General features: G+C 42.6%; 3 protein-coding genes across 5 annotated transcripts; 1 reads left to right on the top strand and 2 right to left on the bottom strand.

The window, feature by feature from the left end:
- Nucleotides 1-74: 74 nt before the first annotated feature.
- On the bottom strand, nt 75-5,432 carry LOC115050063 (protein FAM53C). Its single transcript, XM_029512787.1, has 5 exons — nt 5,393-5,432; nt 3,171-3,420; nt 3,000-3,060; nt 2,095-2,924; nt 75-1,596 (listed from the first exon to the last, which is right to left on the bottom strand). The coding sequence occupies exons 2-5, from the start codon at nt 3,252-3,254 to the stop codon at nt 1,345-1,347; spliced, it is 1,227 nt and encodes a 408-aa protein (XP_029368647.1). The 5' UTR covers nt 3,255-3,420; nt 5,393-5,432; the 3' UTR covers nt 75-1,344.
- A 269-nt stretch (nt 5,433-5,701) lies between these two features.
- phykpl (5-phosphohydroxy-L-lysine phospho-lyase) lies at nt 5,702-11,490 on the top strand. 3 transcript variants are annotated; one of them, XM_029512233.1, is made up of 13 exons: nt 5,702-6,082; nt 6,196-6,310; nt 6,394-6,553; nt 6,645-6,719; nt 6,805-6,892; nt 6,980-7,096; nt 7,219-7,301; nt 7,390-7,615; nt 7,815-7,969; nt 8,413-8,502; nt 8,646-8,779; nt 8,937-8,981; nt 9,317-11,490. In XM_029512233.1, the coding sequence occupies exons 3-12, from the start codon at nt 6,438-6,440 to the stop codon at nt 8,978-8,980; spliced, it is 1,128 nt and encodes a 375-aa protein (XP_029368093.1). In that variant the 5' UTR covers nt 5,702-6,082; nt 6,196-6,310; nt 6,394-6,437; the 3' UTR covers nt 8,981; nt 9,317-11,490. The 3 variants fall into 3 exon arrangements, with proteins under 3 accessions (XP_029368093.1, XP_029368092.1, XP_029368090.1); XM_029512232.1 differs by having other exon boundaries at nt 6,192-6,310; nt 8,730-8,779; XM_029512230.1 differs by having other exon boundaries at nt 6,192-6,310.
- Nucleotides 9,884-13,694, bottom strand: hnrnpaba (heterogeneous nuclear ribonucleoprotein A/Ba). The gene is made up of 9 exons (XM_029512234.1): nt 13,546-13,694; nt 12,806-13,035; nt 12,223-12,391; nt 11,970-12,128; nt 11,750-11,881; nt 11,550-11,640; nt 11,259-11,414; nt 11,073-11,158; nt 9,884-10,632 (listed from the first exon to the last, which is right to left on the bottom strand). The coding sequence occupies exons 2-8, from the start codon at nt 13,018-13,020 to the stop codon at nt 11,088-11,090; spliced, it is 993 nt and encodes a 330-aa protein (XP_029368094.1). The 5' UTR covers nt 13,021-13,035; nt 13,546-13,694; the 3' UTR covers nt 9,884-10,632; nt 11,073-11,087.
- Nucleotides 13,695-14,064: the final 370 nt, after the last annotated feature.

Below are 14,064 nucleotides of genomic sequence, written 5' to 3'. Positions count from 1 at the left end.
AAAGTCTCCTAATCGTTCGCTATTTTATTTAAATGTTCAACGGAAAAAGACAAGACACTTTTTGAAAAAAAAAAAATCATCCTATATTAAATTTTATTTGTACAGAAATTGTGCAACAGTAATATTTCCTTCTGAAAACACATGAAAAATCATTTCTGAAAGGCCACCAAATCATTTGTATCGCCACCACATTTGTCACGCCACACTCATTGAATTGGCTCAACATGTGTACTCACTCTAACCTCTGTACAGTACATTTCATTGTGCCCTATTAAGTTCAGCTGCAGCATCAATTCAGTGATTCAACTGACTATTATAGTGCATGTGCCACCTGTTGAAAATATCTGAAATGGCGCAAATGGAAATTGCAAAAATGTCTGGCTGTGACAAGACCAGAGCCCAAGGACTCTGTTCTTTAAGCTTAAGGCATGGTCCATTTACAATATCATCAGTATGACTGCTGAAAATGTGTATTTATGTTCAAGAAATTGAGGAAGCACCAAAAAGAACTGTAGATATGAACTGAAAGGTAAGAAAGCCATCTTTCTTGGCTGAGAAACAACATTCCCTTTGATGGTGTAGAAATGCTCCAACAGGACAAACTAAAGACACAAAAAAAAAAAAAAAAAAAAAATCTGTGAAAGATATATTTTTTTTTTTAGATGGTTTGAGGGATTTAAATATCTGAAGTGAAAACTTGGAATGTATCCCATACAACCATAAAGTGAGCTTTTACCTATACTCTTGTATTACATATGGCAACATTATGTCCACCCTTTCCAGCTCACATACACTTTTAGGGCTTGAAAGTGTATGTGAAGGGACACAAATATGAATGTATGCTGACTCGACTACACACTAGCATCTCAATAGTGCTGACCAATATTCCATTCAACTATTGCATTTAGGGTGTATTCAAATCACTGATGAAGAAATATTAACTTTACTGCAGTATATAGTGTTCTGATAACGATATGCAAGGATCTCAAGATGCATACTGATGAGTAATGTTAATTAAGACTCGTATCAATATGAAATATTTGCCAAAAGTCTATGTGCACGAAAACGTGCTTATTTGGTCATGCACATCTTCCTATGAAGTGAATAGGCAGGCACTGACATTTTTTGTGAAATGTTGAATAGTGAACTAGCTCAAGTGTTACAATCATAACATTGTAATTTGATATTAGCTCCTAATAACTTGGTTCTTGATTATGAACTCGGGTCATATGCCTTAGAAGGGCAGCAGGTCCCCAAGAACTCTGCCACAAGAGCGCACAAAGCCTACAGGTGTACTTAACATGGTTATGAATGCAGTAATCACTTGGAGCTCCCAAGGAGTGGTCAGTTTTCTTCTATAAGGTTCAAGTCCAGTTCAGTGCAGTCCCTCTCAAAAACAATCTTTTGTGCTGTGTCTACAACAGTTCTTTTTCTTTTATCTTCTTCCTTATCATCTTCTTCACTTTCACTTAATGGTCCAATGCTGGCTCGGCCCAGGAACTCTGCAGGGGAGAAGACCGAGTGCTGTTCTGTCTGTGAAGACACAGGAACTATGCAACCTCCTGCGCCACACATTAAGCTCTCACGATTGCCAAACTGGACAGGAAACAAATATAATCAGCATAATGTGACAACTGTACTTTCAAACATTGCAGACATGATAAAGAGGCCTGTGCTCATGAATGCAGCTAAATTAGCAGCTTACAATTATGCAGTGTGTAATGAACAATTCTGTTACGTGTTAAACCTTTGTAACTTGACCATTTGACACAGAGCTAGCAAGCACGAGGAAATGTACTGCAACATTTCATTCCCAAGCTCTGGGAGTGTAAAGCGTTTCTCATTGACATATTGGGGGAAAACAAGCAAAGCAAAAAAAAAAAAAAAAAAAAAAAAAAAAATCTGAATCTGATTTTCTCATTTATTAACTTGTATGAAAGCAAAATGGTTGGCCAGTTAGTTTTGCTTTACAAAGCAGTGGCAACCAGGGAAACCTAAATCATAAAATATTTGTGTCAACCAACTTAACACCAAATACAATGATACATACACATGCTAATGTGAGGGGCTTGGATGTTGGACTTTCTAGCTCACCTGTGTCATTTTGCTGAAATCGAGGCCTGGCCTGGGGTATGGGAGAACATCTGGGTCATGGCGTCTCTTCAAGCGAGGTTTGCGCATGTCACAGGGCTGTGAATGACATCGTGGCAGTGCCAGATGCAGATCGCGCCTAGAGGATGATGGGGTACTGCAGGCTGAAGTAGGAGATGGAGAAAGGGCTGGGTGTTCCATGCCAGCAGAGCCATATGTTAGCGCAGACGCAGGGGAGGGCTTGGGGGGCAGGAGTACAACGGAGGTGTCCTGAATGTGCACTGGTGAGAGGGAGAAGCGGCGCTGCAGCATTGAATGAGGTATCAAGGGGGCTGGTGAAGAGGAACAGGAGGAAGGGGCAGCAAAGGAGGCAGAGCAGGCTCCTTTCAGTGTGTCACATGGATCCCACGGGAAGCTCCATGGTAGTGGGGAATCAGAAGACAGGGCTAGGCTAAAGAAAGTAGGACTAGAAGATGAGTGTAGAGGGGAAGACGTGAAAGAGGAACTGGGACCACAAAGTGGCAAAGAGCTGGCTCCAGAACCTGAACTAGATGCGCCTCCACTTTGGCACCCACGTTTGACTGGGGTCCAAATTTTGGATGCGCTAGGATGCCAAGTGGAGCGGCACCTAGACAAGTCTTCTGGAACAGAGAGGGAACGACAGTGGCGTTTTGGAGGTGGCGGCGGAGGTGAGCTTTGGAAAGCCTTGTCTATGAAGGAAACCTCTGTTCTCTGGAGATGTTCTCCAGACTGGGAAGGAGGCCATACGGAGTCAAGTCCACAGGAATCATCCAGAAGATTGGCTTTAGATGTGTTTGTAGCTGAGCTGGTTTCTGAAATGGCCAAAAGACAGACATGAGACAGATTCCTTGACCAATCAAATGTATTACTCGATTTAACTAACTTGCCTTGTCTAGATCGAGAAGCACTCCATGAGACAGTGGGACTTGAGCCTACTGCAGGTAATGACTGAAACAGAAATGTAACTTCAATCTAAAACCAGGGGGGAAAAAAAAAACAAACAAAAAAAAAAACGCATTTAAAAAGGGGGATATGATTTAGATTAGTTTCAAACTTACCACATTCACATTGAATGAGAAAGCCTTGTGATAAGGCTCTTCCAGACTCTGCTTACGGAGCTGCTCTGTGATAAGCGTGACCATAATTGTAGCTACAATCCAGGGACAGACATGGATGATGAGGAGATTTAATGAGGGCAGTGGAAATTGTATTAGTCAGAATCCTGGCGTGGTTTGTGGTGTCCCCTCCACACCTCAACCAGCCAGACTGACACGATCACTCACTATTCCACCATCATCTTTATGTCACCTACAGGGACATAAGGGAAACAAGCCATTAGAAGCCCTGTCCGGGACTGAGTCAAACTGGTCACATGCAATGCAGAGAAACTTTCAGTCAACTAAAGCTTACAAATTCTATATGAATGCTGCTGCCTTTCCTTCAACACTGTATAACTGCTATTCTGTGTAAAAACAAAAAAAATTGGTGAATATAAGTGTTTCATGAGTTTACGGGCCACATTTTTTTTTTTTTTTTAATTAGACCCAAGAGTTTCATGTTGCCTCATTCACCTCTGAAAGGCAGAGGCAGAAATTCATGTTCACAAAAGGCAGGGATAACACACATGGATGTGAAGAGAACCTGAACAAAGAAACACTTCACATTCCATCATGCACATTGAGCATGATCACTTCTTTGTAGTGTGACAAACATGAACAAGTTTCATTTTAAAGAAATGTTGCGTATGTATCAAGTGAAAGCCTGTTGGGCAATACCATAGCAATCAGAGTCAATTTGGTCCAATAAGACAAATGACAAGAGTTGTGAGCTGTGAAGAGAATGGAAGGGGGAGGGAGATACAAGGGGGAAGGATGGGGGAAGTGTGCAAAAAATGAATAGGGATAGGAGCTGGAAGCATGCCATGGTATCTTTGCAAGGGGAAAAGAAAGGTGACCAGCTTTCGGGGCTTGTATTACCAAGGCAAACCCAAAATGGTGCGATGTGTTTAAGTCAAGGACTACAAGAAGGCCAATGTGCACATTTTGTCAACACATATTCTTTGGAAAATGCATGAGGGATGCATGTTGACAAAATGTATACAAAAGGCACAAAGCGAGCTTTGAATATCAAAGTTCTAAGAGTTTCTATGACAGAAATTAAAAAGACATGTTATCTTAACTATTTATTACAATTGCAATATGCCTTGTACAATTTGCACTGCGTTCAGAAACACAGAGCAACAAAACTCGAGACTTCATTTCATGCTGACAAACACTGTATTTACGGATAAAGCCATTGAAACGCTCGTTTATCGTCCGGCAGACTGACGGGACATTGTTTCAGCACTTGCTGTTGGCAGTCAGACAAACTTTCCAGGGCCTTGCCTGTTGTGGCAAACATGGTGCTACACTGTTAGCCTAGTTCCACATGCCAGAGTACAAGCTGCTTCACCGGTACAGGCACAGACGCTGAACCTCATCCTGTGGCAAAAACCACCAATAAAACAAACCGTTTCCAACTAAATATGACCAGAAACCGCTAACAGCAGCCATGTCAACCACCAGCTGATTTAGAACTTTGAAATCTGGCCGAGAAACTTTAATGTTGACGTTACTACAATTTAATGGCTTGATATGCCGCAAACGACAAGCGAGACACAGCTTGCACAAAACACACATGACTAAGGTTATTTGTGAGGTTGAGTGCTTCTGTCTTTGCTCGGGGATACTTTCAGTCTTACCTCGCGTCCAAACCGATAGAAGTTAAAAATCAGCGTTGCGCAGCTTGCCCTCCTTTCAAAGCACAGCGTTATATTAGCCGAACAAGATTGAAAGAGTTTATCGTTGTCACTAATGTTAGCTGCAGGACAGCCGGTTGTCATTGGCCGTATAGGACTTATTAACATAACGCCAGATTTACTAGCTCAACCGTACGGCGTATTTAGCTTGTGGATAAAGTATTTAGTGAGCTAGCTTGGCGACACGATGCTTCCCGCTGAGCACCAAGTTATTAGCCTGCTCTGTTGGCTAGCTCAAAGGATAACAAGTGCCCCAAGTAACGTTGCTCGCATTAATTTGCTTAGATTAGACATGGTTGCTACAAGGCAATAGCTTGTCATTGTACCCGGTGGTAGACACGATTCGTCAGAATGGGATATGAAACTGACCGATGATGCATTTACAGGCTGCTGTGGTCATGTCAGTCTCATTTAGTTGTAGCATTAGCTGGGTTACGCAGCTTGGTTACACGCTAGCATGCTACAGCTGTCCTGATGTATTACCTGCATTCAGCGGTTCCTTAGCAACCGAAGCTGCACACAGCGTACCGGACGGAGTGCAGTTAAGCGGGATATTTATAGCTTTTGGGCGATACCAATAGAGAGGTCATTTACATGCAGTCACTCATAAACTGCACTTGGAACGAAGCCCACAATCGTTATGTTGCCCACAAATTTTACATATGACATTTATTTTAGGGTTTTCAGTGAAACTATAATTCATAACCAACCTCAGTTGATGTCATTTCGTACGTCTCGTGTCCTACAAAATTCCCGGCAGTTGGACCCTTCTAAGATAAAGTGACAGCGCCACTCAGCTCAACCACTGACCGAACAAAGACAAACTTTTCTGATATACATGTGTAGATATGGGACTGGGTAAATTTAAATAGCGTTGTAGATCTATATCGACAATAGAAAAATAAAACTCCGTTGCTGATTGCTTTTCATTTGAACCCAACGCTGATCAGTGACGTATGTGTGACAAGGGTCAGAGTGGGAAGCGAGATAGCTCCCTCGAATTGAGGCAGACATTTTCCTTCAGTCAAGCTGACTGTGCTCCGACTGGTGGAAACGTGACCGAGCCCAAGCATCAGCCCAGGTGGAGAAGACACAAGGAGAAACCGAAGAAACCATGGCGCAACAAAAACTGAGAAAGCAAGAAACTCTTGCAATGAGAAAAAGATTAATCGGGTATGTTCAGTTAAGTTTCCACCAGCTTTTTTTTTTTTACGGCGAATACTGTACACAGTGTGTTATGTTGCATATGAATGACAGTGACATGTAGTCTATGAATTCCCAGACAGTCTTGCCGGCTGTTTTACTCAGATGACCCTGTTAAAATAGTGAGAGCAAGAGGACAGTACTTATTCGATGAGAATAACCAGCGCTATCTGGACTGTATCAGCAACGTTCATCACGGTAAATCATTTTAGCACAAGGTGCAAAGTTTGTACCCCATCAGTCTCCCAGAGCCGAACATGAACGATTATTTTGTGTTGTAGTGGGTCATTGCCATCCAAAGATTACAGAAGCTGCTGCAGCCCAGATGGACCTTCTGAACACAAATTCACGGTTCCTGCATGACAACATAGTGCTGTATGCGGACCGGCTGGCGGCCAGCCTGCCTGAGAAGCTGTGTGTCTTCTACTTTGTTAACTCTGGGTAAGTAATGTCGTTTGATAACCCTGCTGGCCCTGCAGGATTACAATCCTCAAGTATAATTTCAGCAACTTTACATCTGCTCTTCCAACAGTTCAGAAGCCAATGATCTTGCCCTACGCCTGGCACAACAGTTTACCCAACACCAGGATGTTATTGTGGTTGACCAGTAAGTATCGAGTTGGGCTGTGCAACATTCACCATCATACAAGAAACTTGGCTTTAAATTGCAATTAACTCTTCTTCTATACTAGTGCGTACCATGGGCATCTAATGTCCCTCATCGACATTAGTCCTTACAAGTTCCGGAAACTGGCAGGACAGAAAGAATGGGTTCATGTGGTTTGTAAAATTATGACTACGTTTATGCAAGCTGCTGACCAACAGTAAACTCTCGCCTCTCTGAAAATATGTCTTTCATCTACCTAGGCACCTTTACCAGACACCTACAGAGGCATTTACAGAGAGACTCATCCCAACCCAGGCCAGGCATACGCTGATACAGTTAAAGATCTCATAGAGGACGTACACAAGAAAGGCCGCAAGGTACACTTATGTCTATTCAAAACACTCACTGTTATAAAGAGACAGTTAATATTCCTCTAATAAATACATATCATGAATTTAAACTATGTTAAACTATGTAACTCTTTTACATTTTCCCATAGATCTGTGCCTTCTTTGCTGAATCATTGCCAAGTGTTGGAGGACAAATCATCTTGCCTCAGGGATACTCAGCTAAAGTTGCAGAGTGAGTGGCGACTGTTCAGGTTGTCTTCTTTGCTCAGCCACATGTACAGTTATGGTGACATGGTACATCTTTCTCATATGGTGAACAGATACGTGCACTCAGCTGGTGGTGTTTATGTGGCAGATGAAGTGCAGACAGGTTTTGGACGTGTGGGAAGTCACTTTTGGGCTTTCCAGCTTCAGGGAGAGGATTTCTGTCCTGACATAGTAACCTTAGGCAAACCAATGGGCAATGGCCATCCGTTGGCATGTGTGGCAACCACCAAGGAGATAGCTGATGCTTTCACAGCTAATGGAGTGGAGTATTTCAATACGGTAACTATACAGCATCTCAGTGACGTATCAACGAATACTGCTCTTAATTTGTAGCTATAGTGGTACAATAGGCTGCATTTGGGCAGAAGGTCAAAAAAAAATACTGTTTTCCAGAATGACATATTTCTGTGTAAACTTTTAGTCTTTCTTGTTGCACAAATCATAACGAACTCAAAATATTCTGCCTGATTTAATATAGTTCGGAGGGAATCCAGTGTCATGTGCTATTGGCCTGGCAGTCCTTGACGTGATAAAGGAAGAGGACCTCAGAGGAAATGCCATGACAGTGGGAGCACATCTTAAAGATTTGCTCACAAAGCTACAAACAAGACATCAGATGATTGGTGATGTCAGGTAAAGATGCAGTGACTTGTACACCCTGGTTCTTAAAAGTCCTAAAGGAAAATGCTTTTTCACTGAGCTTAAGTCTGTTTGACAGGTACAGTGCTCAACTGTTGTGTTGGGAGAGCTTTTTTTTTCCCCCTACTCAGGCTAAAAATGGCGGTAGCTGCAACGTGCTAAGTAGCAATAAAATTATGCATCTTAATAGTTTCCATACAGTAAGAAACACTTTTTAAGGCACATTAGTTATGTTTGTATAACTAGTACTCCCAAGAATATCTCAGGATGAATGCATTGTGCTTAAGAGAGCACAGTTTGTAACTCATGACAACTACTCCAGAAGTGCTTTTGAGCACACAACAAATGCTTCTTATATGAATAAACTGAATTTCATGTGCCAAATGTATTTACCTTCACTGCATTAACAGAATTCTCACTTTTCTTTACATTTGCAGAGGTGTAGGACTCTTTGTGGGGCTTGAGTTGGTCAAAGACAGAGAGCAAAGGACCCCTGCTACAGAATGTGCAGCATTGGTAGTCAAAAGGTATGGGGTCGTAGGACTCCAGTGCCATGTAACAACACTGGTGTCCCACTGTGCAGCTTGCACATGGCTTATGTTTCCCATGCATATGCATCTCTGCCAAGTGTTGCCCTTGAAATTTACGTTAAATGTCTCCTTTACATCAGACTGAAAGAGGAAGATCGAATCTTTGTCAGTACTGATGGTCCCTGGGAAAGCGTCTTGAAGTTTAAACCTCCTCTGTGTTTCAGTATGGAGGATGCAGAACTGGTGGCACAATGCATTGACCGCATCCTCACAGGTTAATCACATCAATAACCACCTTCACACAGCAGCCGCTACAGAAAATATCAATTTACCAAACAACACTTGTATCAATTGTAAAAGAGAGCAAAAATAGCAAGTTCCACACTCTTAAGTCTGAAAATCTAGACTACTGCATTTTCTTGTTCTCACAGATGTGGAAGCCAAGAGACTTGAACTGGAAAAGGAAGACATCTAAGGTTTGTCAAACCTGTAGAAAAACTTTTAATTGCATCATTGTCAGATGGTCACATTCATAAAGTTCAGAGGTAGAGATATGAATGTCTATATTTGACGTTCCAGTAGATCAAACAAGTTCAGTCATTTCACCGGGCAGAACATGTTGCCGCTTTGCACTCAACACTGACCACTGTGGGGACGAGGCCTTTTTTTTTTTAAGTGCATTAGACAGTCTGATGTACAAACACCCATAATTTTCCTACATTAAAGTTTAAATTTGGGTACTAGAAAAGTAGCAACAGCATGGCATGATTAATTGTTTGAAGCCATCTAACCTGAAACTATCTTTCCACAGGTGTTCAGTGCCAATTTATGGTATGGCATCAGCTGCTCACTGCAGCAAAACCAAATGAAAGCTGGATCATGTTCTAAGTGATTAACAGCAGGAGGACATTTTAGGACACCTGGGAGATGACTGATTTACAAAACACTACCACATTAATGAACTTCCATAAAGATTTTTTTTAATAAAACTAACAGTTAACACTTATTTCTCAATTTGTCCATTCCAACTTTTTCATTTTACCCACAGTAGCATTATTTAAAATAAGTAGTCCCAGCTCATAACACTGATCAGCAACATGTTCTTGATACACATTATGGTTAAGATAAGCACTTACCAGGCCACTATCTTTAAGTCCTGGACACATTCACAAAAATTCTCAAGTATCGCAGTTTCACTTCTAGTGGGGTGGGTATTAACACTCAGCCAGTTATCCTGCAGGTAGTGAAGCCCTCTCCCACAGCTCCCCAAAGAGGCATCCGTAGAAATGTTAACATTAACCAAGACAAAACAAGCAAGCCATTTAACAGTACAAAACATTTAACATTAACTTTACAAATAATAACAAAAAGATCCATGTGTAATATAAACCAAAAGTTTATTTCTACCAATTTGCCCAAGACACTAGAGAAATGAGTTTCCAGTGAGAGAGGGAGTAACCTCTTACATTAACAGGCTTGCGTTCAGTTGAATAACACTAGTAAAGCCACTTAAAATTGCAGACATGATGGGGAAGAATCTCCTTAAAAGCCAAAAAAAAAAAAAAAAAAAAAAAAAGATGCTGGTTGTCTTCGTCTACTTTACCATCTGCAAACATTCATTGATACTCGTACAATGAAACCCTTTGATTAGCTTAAATCCCTTTTTTTCCCCTCCAACCTCACCCCACATTTGAAGCCATGCAACTCGCATCCAACACTCAGCACAGGAGAAAATAACTAAAGATCTAGGAACACTAAAAGGAAAAAAAACAAAAACAAAAAAACAAACAAAAAGCAAAATTGTTTTATTTATGAGCTTTAAAAGCTCTTGCTCCTGCTCATCTGTAAATCCAGTAGACATGTAAAAATACAACCATACAATACATTAGATTCAAAAAGGTACCAAAAAGTACAGTAAAAATAACACTTCCATCACTGGAAATGTAAATGGACACAAAAACAATATAAAATAAAAAGTGGAAAAGTGACATTTGCTTCCCCAGTTCCTCACTTGATCTGTACAAATGGAGCATGAGTCCAAATTTCTGCCAACTCCAAAGGAAAAGCCAGAGCCCATGTTCGCTGTGGTCAGACCATGGATCTCTTTTTTTCTTATTTACTTTAGACCTTAAGAGAAAAACACGGTGCTTAACGTTACTGAGAATTAACCAAATACGGCATGCAGTTACACAAAGACAGACAGGTGCATGAATGAGTTTGACAGGTCAGTGAATGGACAGACAGACTCTGGGGGGGGGGGAGGGACACGACCGCTAACTATTACACGCAGCACCCTGGTGAAAGGTGGAACGGTCCTTATTCCTGTTCTCAACCACCACCAACTCAACCCTTATTGATCAAGTAGTGTTTGTAGAGATGCATCTTGAGATGGCTGACAGGTGGAATGAATCCATCTTTAATGATCACAGACCCCACAACACGACCTACACTAACCCCACCACAATGCTTGAATGGATTTAGAGTAGATGGAGATCTTTGGGGTCAAAAAGGCACCAATGGTTACAGCTATGTTCTCATACTACCACGGATGATGCAAAAATGCATACCTGCACTACGTGTGATCAGTATGGCTTGTAGCTACTCTGGTGGCCTCCACGTCTTGGAGTTTTCCCATAGCTTGTATTGCCCTGGTCTGGAGGACAAGAGAAAAAGGGACTGAGTTCTTCTGTACAACAAGGAGGACCAAGAAAATAAAGTTTCTTTTTCTTTCCCTGGGGGCACTTATCGCTTACTGTAATCGTAGCCACCCCCATAGCCGTAATAACCAGCAGAGTAGTCATAGTTGCCATAGCCGCCATATCCATAGCCTTGCTGTCCGTAGCCATAGTTCTGGTTGTATCCCTGGTTCCAGTAGTTATTGTAGCCTTGATTCCAGTTTTGGCCCTGGCCTAGAAACAACAGGTATAGGCCTTGTCACAACTTTCCAGGACCCGAACAGTTAATCCACAAAAAAAAAAAAAAAAACCTACAGGTAGATAGATAACATGGACTCGACTAGTATACACATTAAAAAAGGTGCATACCTCCACGACCCCTGCCACGTCCTCCATATCCACGAGCACCATACTGCTGCTGCTGGTAGACCTCTTTGGGTTGTGCTATCTTAATTTCACACTGGAACACCACACAAGAAAACAAATTGAAGAATGAAATGCCTGACAGGGCAAATTGTGAAAGAATACATGATACCCCGACCGCATACTATTGTCAGATGGGTCATTACCTTGCTGCCACCAACATTGTGGTATTTCTTTTCCATAACTTTCTTGACAGGGGCCTCTTCTTTATACGTGATGAATACAAATCCACGCCTCTTTTCCGTCTTTGGATCTTGGGGAAGCTCAATGGTCTCGATCTAACAAACATAACATTTTATACGGTCACCATCATTGTAATCACTCAGTGAATTAACACTCAAGTGAAACTCAAGTTTTAAGACATACCTCTCCAAAGGTCCCAAAGTACTCCTGAATGATTTCCTTTGAAGTATCAGGGTTAAGGCCTCCCACAAAGATTTTTTTGACTGGGTCCTTCTTCATGGCCATGGCCTTCTTGGGGTCAATCTGTCGACCGTCTAACCTGTGCTCCTTCTGTTCAAGAACCTAACAGGAAAAAGGACAACATCGTAAACTGCTCTCACTTGCGTTCACACCTGAGTTTGTTATCCTCCAACATAGTTACAGTTCTCCAACTTACCTTGTCTACACTGGCAGCATCTTTAAAGAGGATGAAGCCAAAGCCCCTTGACCGGCCCGTCTGTTGGTCCATCTTTATGGTGCAGTCTGTCACCTCACCAAATTTGGAGAAGTAATCTTTAAGATCCTTCTTGCTTGTGTCCCAGCTGAGACCACCAACAAACATTTTCCTAAACACAGACAAAGGGAAAGCCAGACGTTTAGCATCACTGGACTCCAACTTTATAGCTGTCTGTGTGAGTGCGAGGAGGGGGGGGGGCCTGAAGAAAATGTACACACTGTTCCGCCACATCTGTTGACTCAATGACGTAGGGAGGCAGGCTATGGTTTCGGGAGCTTCGGGCTATTAAGCAGCATTACACCAATATAGATCAAAAATGCCGTGAGGCCACAGCAGACAGCGCGTAATTGCCGCTTCTCGTGGGCCAATACATGTCAGATTTGTTCCCGGCTCACTGCCCATCCCCCAGCCGCTCTGCACATGGCGCCAACAAAGGCCGGTTGAACAAAGAAACATGGCAAAGCACGGGTACCATCAAATCCGTCTTTTCCAAAGAATCAGCGCAGTGCCATTTTACACTCACCCCGCATCCTCTTCGCCCTTGCTGGCGTCGATCTGTCCGCCCTCGGTGCCGCCGTTCTGCGAATTGCCGTCCGTGTCGGGCCCCGCGCCCTCTCCGCAGTCATTGGCGGAGCTGCCGTCGTTCCCCTCTTCGGCCAGGCCGGCTCCATTGAAATCATCGTCGACTTCATGGCCGTTCTCTGATGTTTCCATGTACTGCTGCTCTGTCTCAGACATTTTGCACGATTGTACCTACAGCGAGAAAGAATTACAACAAATTATTTAAATAAAATTCATGGACTTACAAAACCACGTTGATTATATAACCCGTCATGCCGTACACGCTTCGCCATTTACATGGCTGGCAATACATGGCATTTCCCACCATTTTGGCCGGCACTATCGCGCTCCATACATTCCCAGGAAGCCTCGTAGCTTGCCGAGTGCCAGCAACCGTGTGCTGCTTACGTACACAGTAACCACCCTGACATTTTGAGCATACTTCTGATACAGACCGAGATTAGCTCCGGTGGACCCATCTGGACGACACCGATAACGCGTCTACACTGTACAACTACCTATTCGCAGTTACGTAATGCAGAGGCCGTGCTAACGGCGCTCCGCTCGGGTCCATATCTTCTAACAGACCCTTAGCCTACCTCTGCGAGAAAAATCAACAAAGACGCTCCAACAACCAATGTACTTACGTGACGATATACTGAAAAATAAACAAGACTACAGAAGTGAGAAAATTGGGCTTACTGGTCACACAACCGGAGAGCTCTCTTCAAGATGGATTCTCCCACACGACGACAACTCGTGGTTGGTTTTCTAGAACCGGCAGAAAAAAAAATGCATCGCCGAGGAGACGGTGTCTGATTGGGCGAGAGCCGATGCCAATCGCGTCTTCCACCAATCGCATGCGGTCAATTTGTTTTCGCAGAAGAGGTCCACGCCCCTAACGCACAGGAAGGAAGCTCAAGCAGATTTTGTGCCTCCAGAGAAAACGCTCTGTTCTCCGTCAACTCCGCTTCACCACTGCGAGTTATGACGAAGAGCTGACTGGTTTTCGTTGCAATTTCCTCACAGTCTGACAAAAATGTTGCCATATTATCGATACATTATATTATTAAAAACATTTAAAATGATATAATTTAAGACCTGTTACCACTCTGTATGAAGACATTTATTTCAGGCACAGCTGCCCAGGGTAAATATAATCAATGAGCATAGACTGGACAGAATAAAAGAAGCTATAAATATTTAAGTCAAATACACCCG

This window comes from Echeneis naucrates, chromosome 10 (genome assembly GCF_900963305.1).
Source record: "Echeneis naucrates chromosome 10, fEcheNa1.1, whole genome shotgun sequence".
NCBI lineage: Eukaryota > Metazoa > Chordata > Actinopteri > Carangiformes > Echeneidae > Echeneis > Echeneis naucrates.
Note: the sequence above shows the minus strand (reverse complement) of the source record. Positions and strands in the feature narration are given on the sequence as shown.